Source organism: Loxodonta africana, chromosome 13, assembly GCF_030014295.1.
Source record: "Loxodonta africana isolate mLoxAfr1 chromosome 13, mLoxAfr1.hap2, whole genome shotgun sequence".
In the NCBI taxonomy this organism is placed as follows: domain Eukaryota; kingdom Metazoa; phylum Chordata; class Mammalia; order Proboscidea; family Elephantidae; genus Loxodonta; species Loxodonta africana.
In genome coordinates this window covers 49,402,098-49,422,605 of record NC_087354.1, presented here as the reverse complement: position 1 = coordinate 49,422,605, position 20,508 = coordinate 49,402,098, and the positions used below count along the sequence as shown (strand labels likewise).

Genomic DNA, 20,508 nt, shown 5'->3' with positions numbered 1-20,508 from the left:
ATCCCATAAAATTCATCTGCTTTAAATCTGCAATTTAATGGTTTTTAGTGTATTTACAAAATTGTACAACTATCACCACAATGAATTTTAGAGCATTTTCATCACTCCAGACAGAAATGCTGTTACCCATTAGCAGTCGTTCTGCCCCGCCCACCCCTCAGCCCCTGACAACCACTAATCTACTTTTTGTCTATTCTGGACATTTCATATAAATTAAGTCATATAATATGTGGTCTTTTGTCACTAGCTTCTTTCACTCAGCATAATGTTTTCAAGGTTCATCCGTGTTGGAGCATGTATCAGAACTTCATTCCTTTTTATCGCTGAATAATATTCCGTTGTATGAATATACCACGTGTGTTTATCCATTCTTTAGCTGATGGACACTGGGATTGTTTGTTTCTATCTTTTGGCTATTGAGGATAGTACTGCTATGAACATTTATATACAAGTTTTTGTGTGGACATATCTTTTTACATTTCTTAGGTATATACCTAAGAGTGGAATTGCTGGGTCATGTGGTAACTCTATGTTCAAATTTTTGAAGAACCATCAGACTGTTTTCCAAAGTGGCTGTGCCGCTCTACATTCCCATCAGCAATGTATGAGGACTCCAGTTCTTCTCCATTCTTCCCCTTACTTGATATTATCTGTCTTTTTGATGATAGTCATTCTGGTGGGGTGAAGTGGTATCTTGTGGTTGACAACAACTAGCACCTGAAAGAGCTGGGATTCAAATGTATGTCTGTCTGCCTGACTCAAAAGTCCATGCTCTCTTATAGTCTCCCTCAGAAATTCACAGAATCTTAGATGTGCACCTGGCTCTGGTCTCTCTGAGTTCAATCGCCTGTGTAAATGGGCGGGATTTTTTCTTTTCTTTTATTCCACATGTACTACACATGCGCTTGCACGTGCGCGTGCAGACACACACACACGCATATACCCACCCCTTCTCCTCTATGCTATATGGAATATACAGTGGTTTTTTCCCTTTGCAGCCTCTCTCACTGTGCCCATCTTTGTTAAGCCTTTACCACCTCCCTCCTGGACCACTGTAAAAATGGAATGGCAGCATCTGACCTCCTTGTCTAACTTCACAAGGGGGGGAGAATCACCATCAGTAGCACAGCCCAGTGCTGACTTCTGTGAGGCAGACATCAGCCATACCTCGTCTCTCCAGTCTTTTTTTTTTCTTTTTTTTACCAGTTCTGACACCAGCCATCCTCCCCACGACACACACTACTTCTCTGCTGGGTTTGATAATTCATTGTGATGACCACACAGAACTCACAGACCATACTCACAGTTACGGAGTTTATTAGAGAAGTAACAGGTTACAATTTAGGATCAAGAACAACTCAAGAGTACAGTTCTTCCATCAGGACAGCTTCTTCTCTGGCCATCCCCACAGGCAGGCCCCTGCTACCAGGCCTTACTTGGGCCTGGACCCTCCCACTCACCCTCCAGAGGACAGGCTCTTCTCGGCCCCCGCAGGACAGGCTTTCTCTTTCAGTCCTTGGCCCTCAGCCTGGCCTTTGCCCTGTTCTTTTAGCCCTGCCAATAAGTGCCCATAGGTACCCTACTCCACCAGGAAGCTTCCTGCCCTAAGACACTCAGCTCCCTCCCTCTGTGGGTCAGCACGCCCACTGAAGCCGCCTTGCTGTGTGCGCTTGGGAGCCCACCACATTGTCTCCTGCTGGTCTCCTGGTTCTGTGCTACCATTTCTTTGCTGTGCTTGCCACTGCTCGCCATCTCTGCTGTTACAGCTCTGTCTGTCTCCTACATCTAGGAGGTTCTCAGCTCAGGGACCCTGGGTTTAAAGGATGCTCTCTACTCCTGACTCTTTTTCTTCTTGATGGTGATGCGATTCCCTCCTGGCTCTGGGATTGGCTTTCTTTTTAAGCCTAGTGGGATGGCAAAACTGACAGATCCCCTTGTCAGGGTCCCATATATCTTACTGGCATGGTCCCACCTCTACAAGGGCACCATGCACCTTATTTGCATTATTAACAAGTTGTTCAATCCCCTTGGTGGGCCGCAAGCACCTTATTTGCGTAGTCCCACCCAATCATTTTGTATTAAGTAAGTCACTGCATCACCACCACTGATAATCATTCATTGTCAACAGGGACACTGTTGGCATTTGCAGCGGGACCATTTTTTGTGGTTTGGGGCCATCATACATACTGCAAGATATTTAGTATCTCTGGCCTCCACAGAACTAAATTCCCAGAGTACTCCCTCACTCCAGTGATTGTAAAACCAAAAATTATCTCCACACTTTTCCAAAGATCTCCTGGGAGCGGGGAGCAGTGTCATTTCCTGTTGAGAAATGTGTACTTTCTCTTCCTTGGAATTCATCCTGGGGACCTCTGACAGAGGAATTCTTAACTACTTTATAATGTCCTTTTTCTGCCAGAAAATCCATAGGGATTGTTGTCTCCATGTGAAACCAAAAACCCTTTTTCAGTGTTCAGATCCCTTAATGATCTAGTCACTTTCCTTCTAACCCTATTTCCATTTGTCTTAGCTAGCTAGTGCTGCCATAACAAAACGCGATACAAGTGGATGGCTATAAAGGAACAGAAATTTATTTCCTCACAATTTTAGAGGCTAGAAATCCAAATGAGTGCGTCGGCCTTAGGGGCGGGTCCGTCCTTGTTGGCAGCCCTGGGGGTTCCTTGGCCTTCGTCTTCCCTCGTATGAGTATCTGCGTCTGCTCTGCTGTTTCCATTGCTCAGAAATAAGTAGGTTTAGGGTCTACCTTATACTGGCCTGACCTTATTAGTATGACAGAAGAAAACCCTGTTTCCAAACAGGGTCATATTTACAGGCACCAAAAACACAAAACCAAGCCCATTGCCGCTGAGTCAATTCCGACTCATGGTGACCCTATAGGACAAAGTAGAACTGCCCCATAGGGTTTCCAGGGAGCACCTAGCCGATTTGAACTGCTGACTTTCTATTTTTTTGGTTAGGAGCCATAGCTCTTAACCACCATGCCACCAGGGTTTCCTTTACAGGCACAGAGGTTAGGATTTAAACACTTAGGGGTGGGTGGGGGAGGGAGGAGGTTACACAATTCAATTCGTAACATCTTTCCTAGATTTTTTGCTCCAGCTGGTTGGGATCATGCCACCCTCTTCATCTATTCTGTGCTCCTTACCCACTCTATAGCCAGTCTTTCCCACATTTAAGTTGCTGCTGAAGTTCCCCAGCCTGTCTTGCTCCCTTTTCCCTACTTTTAATTAGATATTATATATGTATGCATATTATTTTTACATAATGTGCCATGGAATGTCACGTTTGTTCCCTAATTATTTCATCTGTATGATCTGCCTTTAGCCAAAATGACAGGCTTCTTCCTGCCGGGCCCGGAGTCATCAGCTTTGGCTCCTGTGTAGCAACTGTGCACACATGGCATCATCTTCAGAATCAGACAGCTGGGTATATACCTGGCACCCCCAGTTACTAAAGTGTGGCCTTGGACAAGTGACTTAGCCTCTCTCAGCCTCATAGGTGTTGGGAGGATTAAATAACATACTACATACGAAGCACTTGGTGCAGTTCCTAGCATGTGATAAACACTCAAGAAATATTACTGCAGTTAACATGATTGAATATACCCTTATTGATTCAACTTTGTTTTCTGCTAACCAGCTATTGGGTTTTTTAATATCCAATAGGTCTTGGCTGATGGTTTGAGGACTGGTGTAACTGAGTGGCCTGAGCCTCTGGAAGTGAAATCCGCTGTTGAGCTCGTGCAGGAATTTCTAAATGGTGTTTGTTTTCCTAACTCACCCTTGTGTATTGTTTGTTTGCTTGCTTTTACTGAGAATTTATACTTGCTTTGTTTAAATATAAATTGTCTTTTTAGGCTTGGTGTTCTTTTTGGTGGGTTATAGATAAAGCTTATGAGGTTTGTCATGGGGAAGGAAAGGACAGCCTTGGTTCTGAAGCGCTGTCAAGTGATTTTAAAAATTAATGAGACATAAGTTTTATGTGACAGAACCATATTTGAGATTATAGCAGAAGAGGGTGGGAACAGTAACCTCTGAGGACCCACCGCATGCCCAACACTGCATTCCAGGGGCTTTCACATCACCTCAGTTCATCCCACACCCCTGCCTGATGGGTAGCTATTATTACCTCCTTTGGAAAGCTGAGTAATTTGCTTAAAATCCTCAGTTACACTATCTCCATTTGCCATTTGAAAATAGAATTAGGGTGGAAATAACTTGGAAATCAGAAAAGTAAAATCAAGAGTTAATAAGTTTTTGCCACTTTCTAGACTTGAATAAGCTGGGTGGATTTGGCGATTCTACAAAAAAAGACTCAGAGGTAAGTTATTGTTAAAAGTTAGAAGTGTAAACTGAAATAGCTTTAAAAGTTGTACCATTATCTTTCATGCTCTGCTATCTCAGATGGATTTGGTACAGCCAAGGCAGCTTTTTAGGGGTAGTTTTTTGGTTGGCCTTTAATGTCAACACTGGTGCCTTTTTTTTAATGAACTAATAAATATTTTTTAAGATAATACATGTGAATTATAAGTTCCTTGATTGCAGGGAAGCAGAAATGAATATGTTAGTATACTATATTATTATATCGTTCCTTTAGTGTATTAACGTACTGTAAGATTGTATGCTGATATGCCACAAGATGGTATTACATTAAGCTAGATATGGTCTTCTTACTTGATGAATAGGAAAATGGAGGCAAAAGTAATTTGATACATATTTTTACATGGAAGGAAAGTTGAATGCTTGCTTTTAGGCACCAAGTTTTAAAACAACTTTAAAGAGTCCAGTTTTTCACTGTCTATTCATTAGTGAATGACATTGCAGAAAACGCGTTCATATATTTCTCTGTGTGTGTTCATAAACCCACATTTTCTCAGAGTAGCATTTGAAAGTTCGTTGGCCTTGAATGATTTGACTTTTTTTGCTGCTTTTTCAGATGGTGAAGCAGGACAGCGCGGCAGTTGAGCACTCCATTGAGAGTGTTTTCACAGCACGGGGCGACCTCGATTTCGCTGAGCAGCTGTGGTGCAAAATGAGCGGCAGTAGGTGTCTGTTCGGATTGTGAGATAGAATTTTCCTGCTCTTTCTTAGGTTTATTTTTAAGTCTTTTGTACTACTGATCTTCTGTGGAATTATGGTTCTTATTGTATCAAATTCATTTCTGCATTGACACTTTCTGCTTAAGAATTGTACCAAGACAAGGCAATGTATAGAAGCTGTTCTTTTCTCCTCCTTTTGAGTATGAGACTTAGGTGGTTATTATGTTATACTTACATGAACCAAAGCATATACCTTAGTGAAATTCGAATTGTTAGAAAAAGGAAAAGGTATCCCTTAATGTTTTACTAATTGTGTTCTTTTGTGGCAATCTGAGTTTGATTTCTTTCTTTAAAAATGTATTAAATCTTTTTTCTTTTTGGCCTTCTTTAACTTCTTCTTCTCCCTGTTCATAAAGTACAGATACTTGTCTTCTTGCAGAAATATCATGAAAATAATGTTAAATTGACTTGTTTTCCAAGGCGTAATTTCATATCAGGACTTGGTGAAGTGTTTTACATTGATCCTCCAGAGCCTACAGCGTGGTGACATTCAGCCATGGGTAGGTTTAGGAGCGCATGTGAGAATGTTTTCTCAGCAGCATGGTGTGGCGGTTAAGGACAGGTTCCAGGACAGACTGCCCGAGTTTGAATTCCAGCTGTGCGAACTTTCATTAGATTCCCTTACCTCTCTGTGCCTCAGCGTCCTCATCTGTAAAGTAGGGTAAGAATAGTACCAACCTCATAGTACTGTTTTGAGGATTAAATAATTTATCCATGTAAAGTGCTTAGTACCTAGCTCGTAATTAAGTGCTCAGCACGTGTAAACTACTAATATCATCATCGTTACTCTCACCATGGTTATTCTCGTATGTGACTGATGAGAGTACAAATTGATAGACTTTTTTCTAAAAAGCAATTTTTCTAAAGTATTGAGATCCTTAAAATGTACCATGCCCTTTGGTCCAGTGAGTCTTGCTGCAATCCGTCCTAAGCACATAAACAGAAATACAGTAAAACCTGCAAAAGCCAGAACCTGTGTAAGGAGGAAACCTGTCAGAGAAGGAAAACGCAAATATTTTCTACTAACAGAGAGTGATAGAAAGTCTATTCCACAATATCTTCCTTTTGATGAGGATCCATCTATTGGGTCCTAGAGTAAAATGTTCCATGGTGGTAGTCGGGCACCGTCTGTTTCGTTTGGCCTTATAGTAAAGGAGACACAATCAGACCTGTAGTCCGTTTTCTTCAATTTATAAATGACTTTTTTCAACTGCATCATATATTTCTGTACTTAATAGATTTTTCCACTATGAATTTATAGGACTTTTATAATCAAGGGAAAGCTAAGTAAAAAGCTAGAAACAGAGTCCTCATTTGACAGGAATTACTTTAAATAATGGCGCTACCAATTCATGACTATAAAACTTAGGAACTCTCATAGGTGTGAACAAAGATACACTGCAGAGCAAAGGCATGTGAACCTTAATTGGGTGTTTTAAGTCTTGGCTATTGAATTTTTCTCTAGAGAGTCTGCTGTGTTTGTGATGTTTACGGGTAAAACCCTACCATGTACACTGAGTACAAAAGAAGTGAAAACAATAAAAGGAAGGAAAGAAAAGAAAATGCAAAAGATTTTGGTGAAAAGTAGAGAATAATAGTAATGAGAACATGACAAATATTTTATGTATGTTTAAATGAATTATTTAATGTTTAGAACACGTGTCAGATCTATGAATTCATGATTGGTTTGCGAATTATCAGGTTAGCGTCTTGGATATAGTAGCAAAAAAGCGGCTCCTTATGACACATGCATAGAAGGAGAGACTTCCTGTGGCGGTAGATTTTCACTGTTGGTGGAGGTGTTCAGTTTGGGAAAAGATGCCCAGTAGCCCCTAAATCAGCAAAGAGAGAAGAAAATTCCCAGTTGTAAAGCTTAAAGGACCAACTCTGACTGTTGTATCTTGTTGTAAAAGGAGTCCCAGCCACTCAGTGGTTAAACGCTTGGCTGCTAACCGAAAGGTTGGCGGTTCAAATCCACTCAGAGGCTGTGCAGCAGAAAGGCCTGGCGGGCTTCCATGAAGATTACAGCCACGAAAACTGTATGGGTCAATTCTGTCCTGTCGCAAGGGGTTGCTGTGAGTCAGAACTGGCTCAGTGACACCCAACCGTGGCCAGTTCCCGTGTGTACAGAGTAGAACTGTTCTACAGGGTCTTCAAGACTGTCACCTTTTGGAAGCAGATCACCAGGCCTCTCTTCTGAGGCACCTCTGGGCGGGTTCGAACTGCCCACCTTTCAGCCAGTAGTCAAGGGCTTATCTGTTTGTGCCACTCAACCTGGGGGTATTGATGTAAATTCTTAGTTGCTTTGGGCTTAAACAAACAGGGTTAGGAATGGCATTTTAGAAACTGACATGTTTGTAACTTGGGGGCTTTTGTTCAAACCATTTATAGAGTCAGGAGATGAAGAATGCAAGCTTAGGATTTTTAGCTTGTAGCTAATGTAATTTAATTCTGTTTTTCTTATTGGATTTATTTATAGTTTTATTTTTGGTTTTATAAAATCTTCCTGATTTCTAGCTCCACAGTGGGAGTAGCAGTTTATTGAGTAAGCTGATCCATCAGTCTTATCATGGAACCATGGACACAGTTTGTCTCACCGGGACTATTCCAGTTCAGATGCTTTTGGAAATTGGTTTGGACAAACTAAAGAAAGATTATATCAGTTTTTTCATAGGTAAGTCACGGTTGTCAGCCATAGATAGTCTCAGATTTTTACCTTTTTACTTGTCCTTATTCATTTGTAGTCCTGGCCTTGCCACTGGTTCACTGTAAGACAAATACTTCCACTCTTTGGGCCTTGGTTTCCTCTTCTGTAAAGATATTGAAGATAACTTTAGTTATTGTAGCTTTTTTTTTTTTTTAGTTCAAACATTTTGAGATTCTATATGGTTAATGTAGTAGGTTAAAAACCCCTTCATGAGATGCAGTTTTAATGCCAAACACTTCATTGTTTTTATTAGGGGCTAGCTATGATAACTTTTAGAGTAAGTAATAGCGTATATTTATGCTATAATCTGCCAAAACTTTGGCCTTTTCCAAGGAACCGTTTAGCTTGAGCATGTCTTTCATGTATCAACTATGAAAATTTTTACTTAGGTCTCTTAACATGTAATAGGCAATAGTTTATGCTTATTTGCATATGTTTTTTTCTTAACAGGTCAGGAACTTGCATCTTTGAATCATTTGGTGAGTTTGTTTTTTTATTCTAAAGTTGGTTTTACTTTTATTCAGTCATTCTGCATGTGGTTATTAAGTGCTTGTTGTGTGCCAGCCTCTGTGCTAAGTCCTAGGAATCAAGATAGTCCATGCCCTTAATTAGTTGCCGTCTAAAGATACAGTCTAAAGTTAACCAAAAAGCAGTCCATTCAGGGTCATTTCTCATTGTCTGAGTTTATGATACTACTACAGTGAACACACAGCTGTGCCCTGTTCAAGCCAATGTGCTACCACACCTCTTGTTTATCTAAGATGGGGGGGAATCAAAGCCTAGTATTTGAGTGCCTTTCTTTGCTAGACCCTATAAGGAAAGATTTGCTTTATATTCTCTTGATCCAGCTATATTATACTTACAGGATTACTTTCCAGAGAATTTATGATGTTTTTTAATATTGATTCAAAGGATTCTTCTGGGTTTTTGGGTCAGCATTATAAGCTTTGTTATATTTTCCTGGTCTTGTTGGTTTAGAAAGTTTAGGAGATTGAACAACTTCTGTACTAATTCTCGATATTGATTAGAAGGTCCTTTACAAAATGTATCTGTAGTATCAACTTGTCATTTGTCTCATAAAAATATGAGCTAGAAAACCTCTAGCGATGTCTGTTAAATGTAAAGTAAGACACAACTGAATTCTTCTGAGGTTTAATTTTTGTTATTCAAATTTTAAACATTTTATTCAAGATGTATTTTTAGGGGAAACATACTCCAGCTAGGAAAAATATTATGTTGGAGGGCCCACAGATGATAAGTACTTTGTTTTGTTTTTAGTTTTTTTTATTGTGGTGAAAGTACGCAACAAAACATAACCCCAACTCAGTTATTTCTGCATGTATACGTCACTGGCATTGATTCCATCCTTCAAGTTGTGCAGCCATTCTCACTGTTTCCAGATGATTCTACCGTTACTAACGTAAACTTACTGTTCCCCAAGCAAAAACTCTCTCGTCCTTCCTCCTTCCTACTCCTAGTAACCACTAATAATAAAAAAAAAATAGTTTTTTTTATATATAAAAAAAAGAAAAGAAAAAAAAATTTTTTTTTATATGTTTGCTTATTTCATATAAATGAGATCCTATAGTATTTGTCCTTTTGTGACTAACTTATTTCACTGAGCATAATTTTCAAAACCTCATCCTGGTGGCATAGTGGTTAAGTGCTACGGCTGCTAACCAAAAGATCGGCAGTTCGAATCTGCCAGGCGCTCCTTGGAAACTCTGGGGTAATTCCACTCTGTCCTATAGGGTCGCAATGAGTCGGAGTTGACTCGACGGCACTGGGTTTTTTTTTCTGGTATCCTTGAGGACTGACTCGAGGAAAAAGTCAGAGATCTCAGACTCCTTGATGGGCAGGCAGAAGAGACAGATCTCCTCCAGGGGCTTGATCATGCCCTTGACCAGGTGGCTCAGCTTGCTGATGAGGAGCCACCCCTTGCCTCCGTGAGCTCTGGGGCCTTGGCTCCTGCCCAGACCATGGCTGAGATCCTGACCCTAGAGGCCCTGCCAAAGCCTCTGAAGAAGCCTCAGTGGGCCTCCCATCGCAGTGCCCCCGGGGTGTCTGGGCTCTCCTGCAGCGCTGGAGTCATTCACCATTTGGTGTTTGCTATGTTTTGATTTGCATCAGCACCAATTGTGAGGATGTTGCAGGACAGGGCATCGTTTAGCTCTCTTGTACCTAGGGTCGCTATGAGTCGGAATTTACTGGACTGCACTTAACAACGGCAACAAATGGCTAATGACGCTGAGCATCTTTTCATCTGCTTATTGGTCACTTGAATATTCTCTTTGGGGAAATGTCTGTTCAAGTCCTTTCCCCAGTTTTTGATTGGATTGTTTGTCTTCTTGTTTTTACATTGTAGAAGTGTTTTATATATTTTGTGTTTAAAAAAAAACACCCATTCCTGTCGAGGTGATTCTGACTAATAGTGTCCCATAGGACAGAGTAGAACTGCCCCATAGGATTTCCAAGGAGCACCTGCTGGATTTGAACTGTTGACCTTCTGGTTAGGAGCCGTAGCACTTAACTACTACACCACCAGGGTTTCCATGCTTTGGATAATAGGCCTTTACTGGATATATAGTTCCCAAAAATTTTCTCCCAATTTGTGTGTTGTGTTTTAACTTTGCCGATAAAATCCTCAGATGAACAAAAGCATTTGATTTTTATGAGGTCCCATTTATCTGTTTTATCTCTTGCTGCTTGTGTCTCTGTTGTCCTATCTGATAGCCCATTGCCAAAAACTAGTTCCCACAGCTTCACCCCTACATTTTCTTTTAAGAACTTTACAGTTTTAGTTTTCACATTTAGGTGCTTGACCCGTTTTGAATTGGTTTTTGTGTATGGTATGAGGCTTGGATCCTGATTCATTCTTCTGTATGTGGAAGTCCAGTTTTCCCAGCACCATTTATGCGAGAAAATCTTCCTTTCCCATTGGATGGACTTCCCATCCTTGTCAAAAATCAATTGACTGTAGGTGTATGGGTTTATTTCTGGACCCGCAATTCTGTTCCATTGGTCTATATGTCTGTTATTATTCCAGTACCAGGCCGTTTTAATTACTGTGGCTTTGTAGCATGTTTTGAAATAACAAAGTGTGAGTCCTCTCACCTTATTCTTCAAGATTATTTTAGCTATTTGGAGTTCCTTGCCTTTCCGTATAAGTTTGAGGATTGACTTTTCCATTTCTGCAAAGAAGGCTGTTGGAATTTTGATGAGGATTACATTGACTTTGGTGTTTTTAAAACTTAGGAAATTAATAACATTTTCAAAAATTGGAATATAACGGGTTCCTGGGTGATGCAAATGATTAAGCACTTGGCTACTAACTGAAAGGTTGGCGTTTGCATCTACCGTGTGGGCAGAGGCATCTTGGAAGAAAGGCCTTTGGCTCTACTTCCGAAAGATTATAGCCATTACAAAAAAAAAGTTAAAATGTAGACTAAACACACCCATAATCTCATCACCCAAATGGGTACTGTATTCTCATTTGTATGAATTCCCCTCAAGTCATTTCATACGCCTGTTTGTTTTTCCTACGGATTGACTCCAAGTACTTAGTAGTCTTTCTTAAACTTTGAGAATCATCTAGGAGGTTTGTTAAAACGCAAGTTCCTGGCCCCCAGTGGTTCAATATGTCTTTTTTAATGAGCCGGCTTTTACTCCAGGTAACTTCTGTTGCAGGTGGTTTACAGGTATATTAGTCTATCACTGTCATAACAAATTAACATATGCCTAGTGCCTTTTATTTATTTATTTATTTATTTTTAGTGCCTTAAAACAACACCTTTATAAGACGATAAATGTGTCCCCATTGTTTGGATTTAATTATAAATGAGTTTGCATTAAAATAAATTTTTATCACATTTTGCCTTGCTTCTTTAAAACTATGATTTATGACTACTTGTGAATCTCTCCTACCCACTGCCACTACCCCCAGTTAATAAAGAGTGGACCATAGCTTTTCTCTTACTGTATTAGTTTTTTGTTGGTGCGTAACAAATCATCATAAACTTAATGGCTTCAAAGAACACAAATTTATTATTTTATGATTTCCAGGAGTCAGGAGTTTGGCACGTTGTAGGTGGGTCCTGGGCTCAGGTTTCATAAGGCTTAAGTAAGGACTGGCTGGCTACCCCCTCATCTGGAGGCTTGGCAAGGAAAAGATCCACTTCCATGCTCCCTCATTTGTCGTTGGCAGAGTTCGTTTCGTCGTGACCCTATAACTTAGGTCCCAGTTTTCTTGCTACCAGCCCAGATCAATCTCAGCTCCTGGAGGTCACTCTCAGGTCCTTGCCATGTGGCCCTCTCCACAACATGGCAGTTTGTTTCCTCAAAGCCAGCAGGAGAACATCTCTAACGCTTTACCTTCTTGTAAAAGACTCACCTGATTAGCCAGGCCTACCCAGGATAATGTCTGTTTTGATTAACTCACACTCAGTTGATTAGTAACCTAATCATGGGAGTGATATCCACTGTAGTCACAGGTTCTGGCCTCACTCAGTAGGAGTGGATTATACGAGGCGTGTACTCCATCTTCAGATTCCACCCACCTTACTTACCATGGATTGTTTCTTTAGGATGGATTCTCAGAAATAGGGTTAGAAGGTTTGAGCATTTTTATGATGCTTGACATGCATTGCCAAATTATTTTTCCAAAGGGCTGCCACACTTTAGCAGTAAGGTGTGTGACTGGACGCTTATGAATATACTTGCTTAATTTCTTGGTACTTCCGGTTTACTATCTGTTTTTAGAGATGAACACTTCCATCAACCAAGCAAGCGTATTAAAGTTAAGAATTGTCTTGTGAATTTTCCATTTATTCCTTCTGGAGACTTTGGTGGGGCGATATAAATTAACCACTTCGGCCTCTTCAGTGAAGCCGTTCTGTGACCTCCCTTTGCCAGGGAATATGTGTAATGGTTTGCTCCAGACGTTTGCAGGCAAGATTTTCCTTAGAGTTTAGTTTGAATAATAGCATTGAATGGGGTAAATTCTATCTAGTTGCCACCTGTCTCTCCCCTCCCCCCATTATAAGCATCTTAGGTTTAGCAGGTGTAGCCATATTCTTTCCAAAGATTCCTCTTGTCCTTTAACTCTTATTTTGCTAACACGTTTCTCCTTCCAGGAATACTTCATTTCTCCATCAATAGATACACAAGAACAGGTTTATCGTGTTCAAAAACTCCACCATATTCTAGAAATATTAGTCAGTTGCATGCTTTTCATTAAACCACAGCATGAGCTTCTCTTCTCGTTAACGCAGTAAGTATTTCCCTGTTGTTTACTTCCATAAAAAATGTATTCTTTTTTGAAGTTTGCAGCCAGAATGTGTGTAGTTTCTTTATTCGTTGGGATAGAGCCTGTGCACCTTGCCTTCACAGGAGCAGAATTGCCATAAGTCAACATCATGGGAAGGAAAGGCTTTGCATTCAGAAAGGCTCAGATTCAACACTTGACCTTAGTGCTTCCCAACTTCCTTTAGCAAGTTTCCTTTCATTAAGTCTTGTCTCCTCGTCTGTAAAAAGGATCTAATAACCTCACGTGTTTGTAAAGTGAGGGTTAAATGGTGTAAGGTGTATAAAGTACCTGGCACTTAATGAAAAAAAAAATTTTTTTTTTTTTTTAATAAGTGCTTAATAAACGTTAGTTCTCTTATCCATTCTTGCCATTGCTGTGAGTCTGGGCCCAGCTCATCACTGCCAGGCATCTATATGGTAACCGAATGGAATGAAATATTATTACCAGATCTCTGTCACCAGCATTGCTGTGATTTTAGAAATCCTCCCAATCAGTTTGACTGAAAACAGTTTGGAATAATCTTCGTGTATGGACTGCTGAAGTCTTACGTGTATTCGGGGCCTCAAACTGGATATCAGTGAATCGTCTAGTGGGAGGACTGGTTTCTTTTTCCCTGTGGGAGGAAACGTACCATTGCTTGTTTTCCAAAATTAGGATTTACCTCAGTTGTGAAGGGAACATTTTGAAATTGCAATTGCTTACAGAATCTATATGATTATTTTTTCATTGAAGATTGGTAGTAGTAAATGAGTTACCCCCAGACTCTGAAAAAATGGAGGCAGTGTCTTTTTCTCTCTCGGCACGTTTTGTTTTTCCCTTTCTAATACCTCTTTCTCCCCACTTAAGCCTCTATTTAGGCTCAACTTATATATATTTTATGTTTATGAGAACTGTGTCTACTATTAATTTTTTTTTAAGTGAATGAGTTTTCTTTCCAAGGGAAAAGAAAAAAATAACCTAAGTTTGGTGGGTTTTATTTTTTTAACTTTTGTGGTCCTGAAATAATCTCGATGTTGTTAATGGTTCTCAGTGAAATGTTTTCCTGATGAACTTTAGACTCCAGAGAGGCTTTATCTCCAAATGACACTTTTTTCCAAGAGATTTTTTTTTTTTTTTTTTTGCTTTTTTAGATCCTGTATAAAATATTATAAACAGAATCCTCTTAATGAGCAACACATTTTTCAGCTGCCAGTCAGACCAATTGCTATGAAAAACTTATATCAAAGGTAAGCAATTGAATAATTAAGTTACACTTTAAGTCTAGCCATGTTCTGGGCAATCTCGGGACCTCATGACTGAGAGCTGCTTCAACTCTGAAACCTCATTCATCTGTATCCTGCTCCCCAACCACAGTCAACAGATAATTCTGTCCCTTCCACGTCCCAGACCTTTGTCTGCCCTATTTTAGACCATTGATTGGGCCTCTAGCCTTTCACCTTTTTCTCAATTGGTAATTCCTGCTAGCTGAATAGGTAACCAGAAGGGAAAGGACACATTGAGGGGAAAAAATGATCAGGGTCATGACTCCAAGGTCAAGAGTATGGCCTGGGGAGTGAATGAAGGGATCGGGGTGTGGGAGGTATGAACTGTGAGGCTGAGGTGACAGGTTGGTCATCCACAGAGACCCTGAGACCGCCTCTGATGATAGTCTCCACTGATTCTTCCCTCAGCATGTAAATATACTGGACATTGATCTCACACTAAAGCCGCTCTGTTTCTACCTTCCCTCTCTTTAGTTCCCTCTTAGCCAAACCCTGGAAACATTAGAAGTGTAGTATTACGGCTGCTAACCAAAAGGTCAGCAGTTTGAATCTACCAGGTGCTCTTTGGAAACTCTATGGGCCAGTTCTACTCTGTCCTATAAGATCGCTATGAGTCGGAATAGACTCGACAACAGGTTTGGTTTTTTTTGGTTAGCCAAACCCTGAAACTGCTCTGGCAAAGGCCACCAGTGGCCTTCTAATTGCCAAATCCAGTGGACATTTCAGTTCTTCTCTTGCTTAACTTTAATCCTTTAGCACTATTGTCTTTTTTAATCTGTTTCCTTCCTTAGATTCTGTGTCCCAATTTTAATTCTACCTCTCCAGCCTACCTCCAAGACTAAGAATAGTTCTCTTTTTAAGTTCTTCCTTTGCCTGCTTCCTACATGAGTTTTCACATGAACTCTGCCCTCTTTTCTTCTTACTTTCTATCCTATCCAGGTAATTGCATTTATACTCAGGGCTTCAGTTCCTCTGTGCTAATGATTCAAAACCCATATCTTCAGCTTCTCCTGTCTTCTGAGCTTCAGACCAATGTTTCTAAATGTGAATCTCCAACTTCAGTGACCTGCAGACAGTTTAAACTCTAAAACCGAATCCCATATCTCCTTCCTAACACTTTTTTCTTCTCCCATATTTTCTCTCTCAAATGACCATCATTACTCTCCACCTGATTCCCAAAATGGAAACCTAGGACTTATCTGCCATCTTTGTGGTTCTTCACTCCCTCCTTTAAGTGGTTACCACACCCTGACCCTCTCGATAGCTCCCAAATCCGTTGCCTTTTTCGCATTTTCACGTCGTCATTGCTTTACTTGACAACCACATCATTTCGTACCTGGACTGTGGTAAAATCCTTTCTCCTGACTTTTCTGCCCCTCCGTTATCTTCCTTTTTTATGTCACTGCCAACGTGATCTTCCTAAAATTCAAATCCCACCGTGACATCAGTCTGTTTAAAGCCCTTCAGTAGCACCTGTTGCCTTTAGTGTCCTTCCACTTGGTCTGTGAGGCCTTCTGGCCTGTGCTCTGCTGCCTTTCTGGCCCCAGGAGCTACCAAGTTTCCCTCTCTCCTTCTGTGTTACTGCATTTCCTCAGGCACGCCACTCTTTCTTACCCCTCAGTGCTGATGCACATGTCACTCCTTCATCCGGAGCCACCCTTCCCTACCTCATCTGCTTAGCTAACTCCTCCTTGTCATTTCAGGCACAGCTCAAACGCCACAATCTAAGGAGTTTTTTCTAACTCTAGAACCCCCGGTCTAAGTTAGAACCCCTCTTCTCTTGCCCCCTAACGCATCCTAAGTATCTCTGTTGTAGCTTTTCTCTTTTTCTTCATTGAAATGTTGTCATCTGTAGTCTCATTTCTCTCCCTCTCTTGACCGTGTGTCTTGAGGATGGGAATTGTGACCTGTGGATCTCTTCTTCAGTGCTTATCATCAAATGGCTGCAGAAGGAAGGAAGGAAATAACTGCTTTCCCTCTGATACTTTTTCTTTCCTTAGCGAGAAGCCACAGAAGTGGAGAGTGGAGATAAATAGTGGCCAAAAGAAGGTTAAAACAGTTTGGCAACTGAATGATAGCCAACCTGTAGAACATCTGAATTTTCAAAAACATGGTAATGATGGTTTGTATTCTATTCAGATAAATTATTCCAATAGAAAATACACTAAATCTTACCAGTAGAGGTCATCATCAGAGCTGTTATAAAATTTAGCATCATACATGGTAGAAAAGCCCGCAGGCTGTCCCCAGTTTTAAGCAATTTTCCTTAAGTGTAGAACGAAGACTTGGTGGTACAGTGTTTAAGAACTCAGCTGTTAACCAAAAGGCTGACAGCTCGAATCCACCAGTCACTCCTTGGAAACCCTGTGGGGCAGTTGTACTATGTCCTACAGGGTTGCTATGAGTTAGAATTGACTTGGCGGCAATGATTGTTTGTTTGTTGGTAAGTGTAGAATATATTTATTTTATCATAAGTTTTGTACTAGTTTAATGCCGAGAAAAAATCAGTGTGTAATGATCATGAAAGAGTGTTTTTTCTCATTGTCCTGAATAGAGGAACTTTTATTGAAAGAAGTCAAATGATAGGGACAAAGAAGTAAAAATTGGTTATAAGATTAAATGCCAGCTCATCCTTTATCCTTTGTGCACCGTTTAAAACAGTGATGATGCTATTTCTGTCCTCGTGTCTTCTCTGTGGCCAGAATAAGTGTCGAGATTTCTATTACTGTATTAAAGATGATTCCTCTTTCACTGAGCCCTTATAAAACTGTTACCTTTATGTGTGTGGATTGGATGATGCTGTCATCTCTTATTCACATAGGTCCTAAATGGCTACATTCAGTTATTGCAAAGGTTATCCAAAAAGAAACTTGACCTTTTTCAGACAGAATCCAAGAAGATTTCCATGACCTATAATGAACTGCTGCTAGGAATACAAATTATTTTACTGATTGATACCTTACAAAATTATTTCCAGAAGATGTTTATTCTTTCCCCAAAATATATTTTGATTCAGGCATAATGGAAACTTCTCTCAATTAGAGGCTCTGTTCATTTGGCTGAAGTACAAAAATCCTAAAGAAACTGAAGGAATTTTCCTGAGAGCTATATCATTTCCAAGTGTGATATAAAACCTGGAAGCTAAAAAAGATTGAAAATTGACTGTACAAAAATAGAAAAATTTCTGCCTGGCAAAAAAAAACAGACAAAGCAACAGACAAATAATAAACTAGAGAAGAAATGTACAGCTCATGTTCAGAAAAGGGCCTACGTTCCCTAGGATATAAACATCTTTCATGTCAGTAAGAAAAATCTTAATAACTCCGTAGAAAAATGGGCAAGTCATATGAACCAGTTTACCAAAAGGGAGATTCACATGGCATCTTAAACATAAAAGGTGCTCAGCCCTGTCTGCACACTGACATTTTATAGGTAACCATCTTTCACCTGTCGGATCAGCAAAGATCAAAAAGTTTGGTGTCACGTTGCTGGCAAGGACACGAAGGACTAGCAGTCGTCTCATATTGCTGGTTGGAGTGTGAAGTGGTACAGCATCTATGGAGGGCCATATTACTAAAATTTAATATGAATGCATTCTCTAGCCCAGCAGTTCTGTTAATAGTTACTGGAATAGACAGACGAACAAGGTTATTGCAGGTTTGTTTTTAGTAGCGAAAGACTGAGAAAAACTGAGACTGGGACATAGCAAAAGGTCTGGAAGGATACAACCAAATTTAACCCTGAGGAGTGGGATGCAGAAGGTAAGACTGGTTCTTAGCCTTAAACATTAGAACCATCTGGGAATCCGAATGCCCAGACTTAGTAAATCAAAACCTCTGAAGGTGCAGAGCGTGGGTGATTCCGATATGTAACTAAGGTTAAAAACCACCAACTTAAACATTTTATTTTACCTATGTCTTGTTGTTCCAGTTAAAAAAGACATGTATGACTTTTATGATTAAAAAGAAACTTTTAAGGACATGAATATGTGTGATACATCTTTGGAAAATGCTAATTTAAAGAAAGTTTTAGAATAAATTTTATTACGTAGAGGTTAAGAGTCTGTTATGAGGAAATTCGTGCCAGATGAAGGACCTTTTTCCAGTGATCCTGAATAAACAAGTATTAACTGAGCATATGTTTTTTGGAGTCTTTCTGATGCAGGCTGCTACAAAAAAGAGTGAAAGTTATTTTGGATGTTAGAATAAGCATAACATAATAAATAAAAAACAATTTGCTAAGGCATTGGTCCAGTGACTCCTTTTATGAAAATAAGGAGTTTTATGAAATTGTATGTTTACGTGCTTAGAAATGCACTCAAATTCCATTTTGGCTTAAACTTTAAAACCTCTTTTACCCATTATATAGCCTTGATATGTTGTCTAGAAATTAGTTAGTGACCTTTGGCCCAAAGGAAGATTCACTCTGGAAGGAGGACCTCATTCAGAAGCATCATGGGCTATTCTAACAGAGCCCCAATTGTAAATATCTAAAGCCCAGTAATGATTTATTTTTGCCAGAGATCACATGAATTTAAGAAGTTAGACTTTCTGTTTCATTGGATTGAGCATTTACATCAAATTCTAGCCTACCAAGATACCTAATAGAATGATGCTCTTGGGTAAAACAGTTAACATCCAAAGCAGGAAGACTTAAGAGAGAAAAATGCACTTTTAGCTGCCGTGGGAAGAGAGAATAATGATTTGGAGGTAATGGGGGAGAAAAACAGTGTCCACTAGAAGGCTGCTCACCCAGTGGGTGCCCCGTAAATGATTGTTGGTAATGGTGAAAATATGGAAACCAAAATGTTGACCCACGAGGAAGTGGACATAATCCCATCTAAATGTTAATTGGACCATTTATTTTTGAAACATAACAGTCAGTCTTTGGAGAAAAAAAAAGTGGATATGTGTCTAGTCCTAAGGCTACAAATCCTAAGTTGAAATTCTTTTCTGAAATATATATGGTAAGAGAGGAAAAAAGACAGTTGTTGAATCCTAGTCGATGGGACCCAGAAAAATAAAGCAGTAGGTTCTCAAATTTAAAATATACAATTTTTAAAAATGTTCTTTACACTCTAGTTTGTTTAATCCTTTTTTAAATGCATCAAGAAGGTTTAGTACTTAAAGGAATTGTCCTCGTCGAGTTTTGTCTAAAATGTTCTCTCAAAGTAGAAGACACTTGCCATTCAGGCCACTTATTAATTATTGTAGCTGTTATAAAATTCAGCATCATACAGAATAGAAGAACCAGCAGGTGTTAAGCAGTTCTGATCTCACGATCTTTCTGGTTACAGATTTTTCTGAATTAACACTAAATGGTAGCCTGGAAGAAAAGATGCACTTTACTACGATGGTTACCTGCAGCCTGGTGCACTTCAAGTAAAGTGTACTGACGGGGTCCTCTCTACGGTATGTGTGTTCACTTTTTGTTTTCTCCAAATGCTTTGTAATGTATTAAGTACTTTATGTTTTAGTTCTCCCTAGGAGATAAATGCCGGTTTAATACATTAAGAATATGGGTTGTTTATCAGGAATCACAGAAAAGGCTTACCAGATGTGACTGAGCAGTGCAAGTCTTTAATTTCCTTTCTATCTTTTGTAGTCAACTTAATAAGTCAATTTAATCCTAAAACCAGAGAAATGAAAAAAAAATTTTTTTTGAGTGGTAATGTGTTTGTACTTTAAATCTGTAAGTACAGTAGAAAGAGCGTTTGATTTTAAAAACACTGATGAAAGAAAAAACCCTGAATGGGTATACTGATTTGACATTGAAAGAAAAGTTTTGTTAAAAACAATTTTAACCCAGGCCAGTCGTAGAAGCAAGACCACCAATGTAAATACCCTTTTTAAAATGTTTTGATTTGAGAGAATATTAACCAAAAGGATGAATGGAATAGCACTTACTGTTATCTTACTGTTTTTGTGTTTCAGAAATAACATTGAAGGAAATGTGCTTGATATTATCATTCTTTGTTTAGCTGGGTTTTGTCCCCAAATGGGGATTAGTTCATTTTAGTATTTTACCCAGTTAAAGATAAAAGGGTCTTATATATTTTAAGTCTAGCTACAGAGGGGATATATAAACTAATACATCACCTTAAATAGTCATAAAA

The 20,508-nt window shown here is 39.5% G+C and overlaps 1 protein-coding gene across 1 annotated transcript in view; it reads left to right on the top strand.

Moving 5' to 3' along the window:
• The window catches only part of ZWILCH (zwilch kinetochore protein), a 36,716-nt gene that overhangs the window by 12,062 nt on the left and 4,146 nt on the right, over positions 1 to 20,508 (top strand). Inside the window, exons 9-18 of the mRNA XM_010598056.3 lie at positions 3,687 to 3,780; positions 4,292 to 4,341; positions 4,957 to 5,062; positions 5,540 to 5,619; positions 7,637 to 7,793; positions 8,277 to 8,305; positions 12,959 to 13,095; positions 14,262 to 14,357; positions 16,394 to 16,506; positions 19,690 to 19,804. Of these exons, the coding sequence (XP_010596358.1) occupies positions 3,687 to 3,780; positions 4,292 to 4,341; positions 4,957 to 5,062; positions 5,540 to 5,619; positions 7,637 to 7,793; positions 8,277 to 8,305; positions 12,959 to 13,095; positions 14,262 to 14,357; positions 16,394 to 16,506; positions 19,690 to 19,778 (951 nt within the window). The 3' untranslated portion in view covers positions 19,779 to 19,804. The remainder of the gene's footprint in view (positions 1 to 3,686; positions 3,781 to 4,291; positions 4,342 to 4,956; positions 5,063 to 5,539; positions 5,620 to 7,636; positions 7,794 to 8,276; positions 8,306 to 12,958; positions 13,096 to 14,261; positions 14,358 to 16,393; positions 16,507 to 19,689; positions 19,805 to 20,508) is intronic.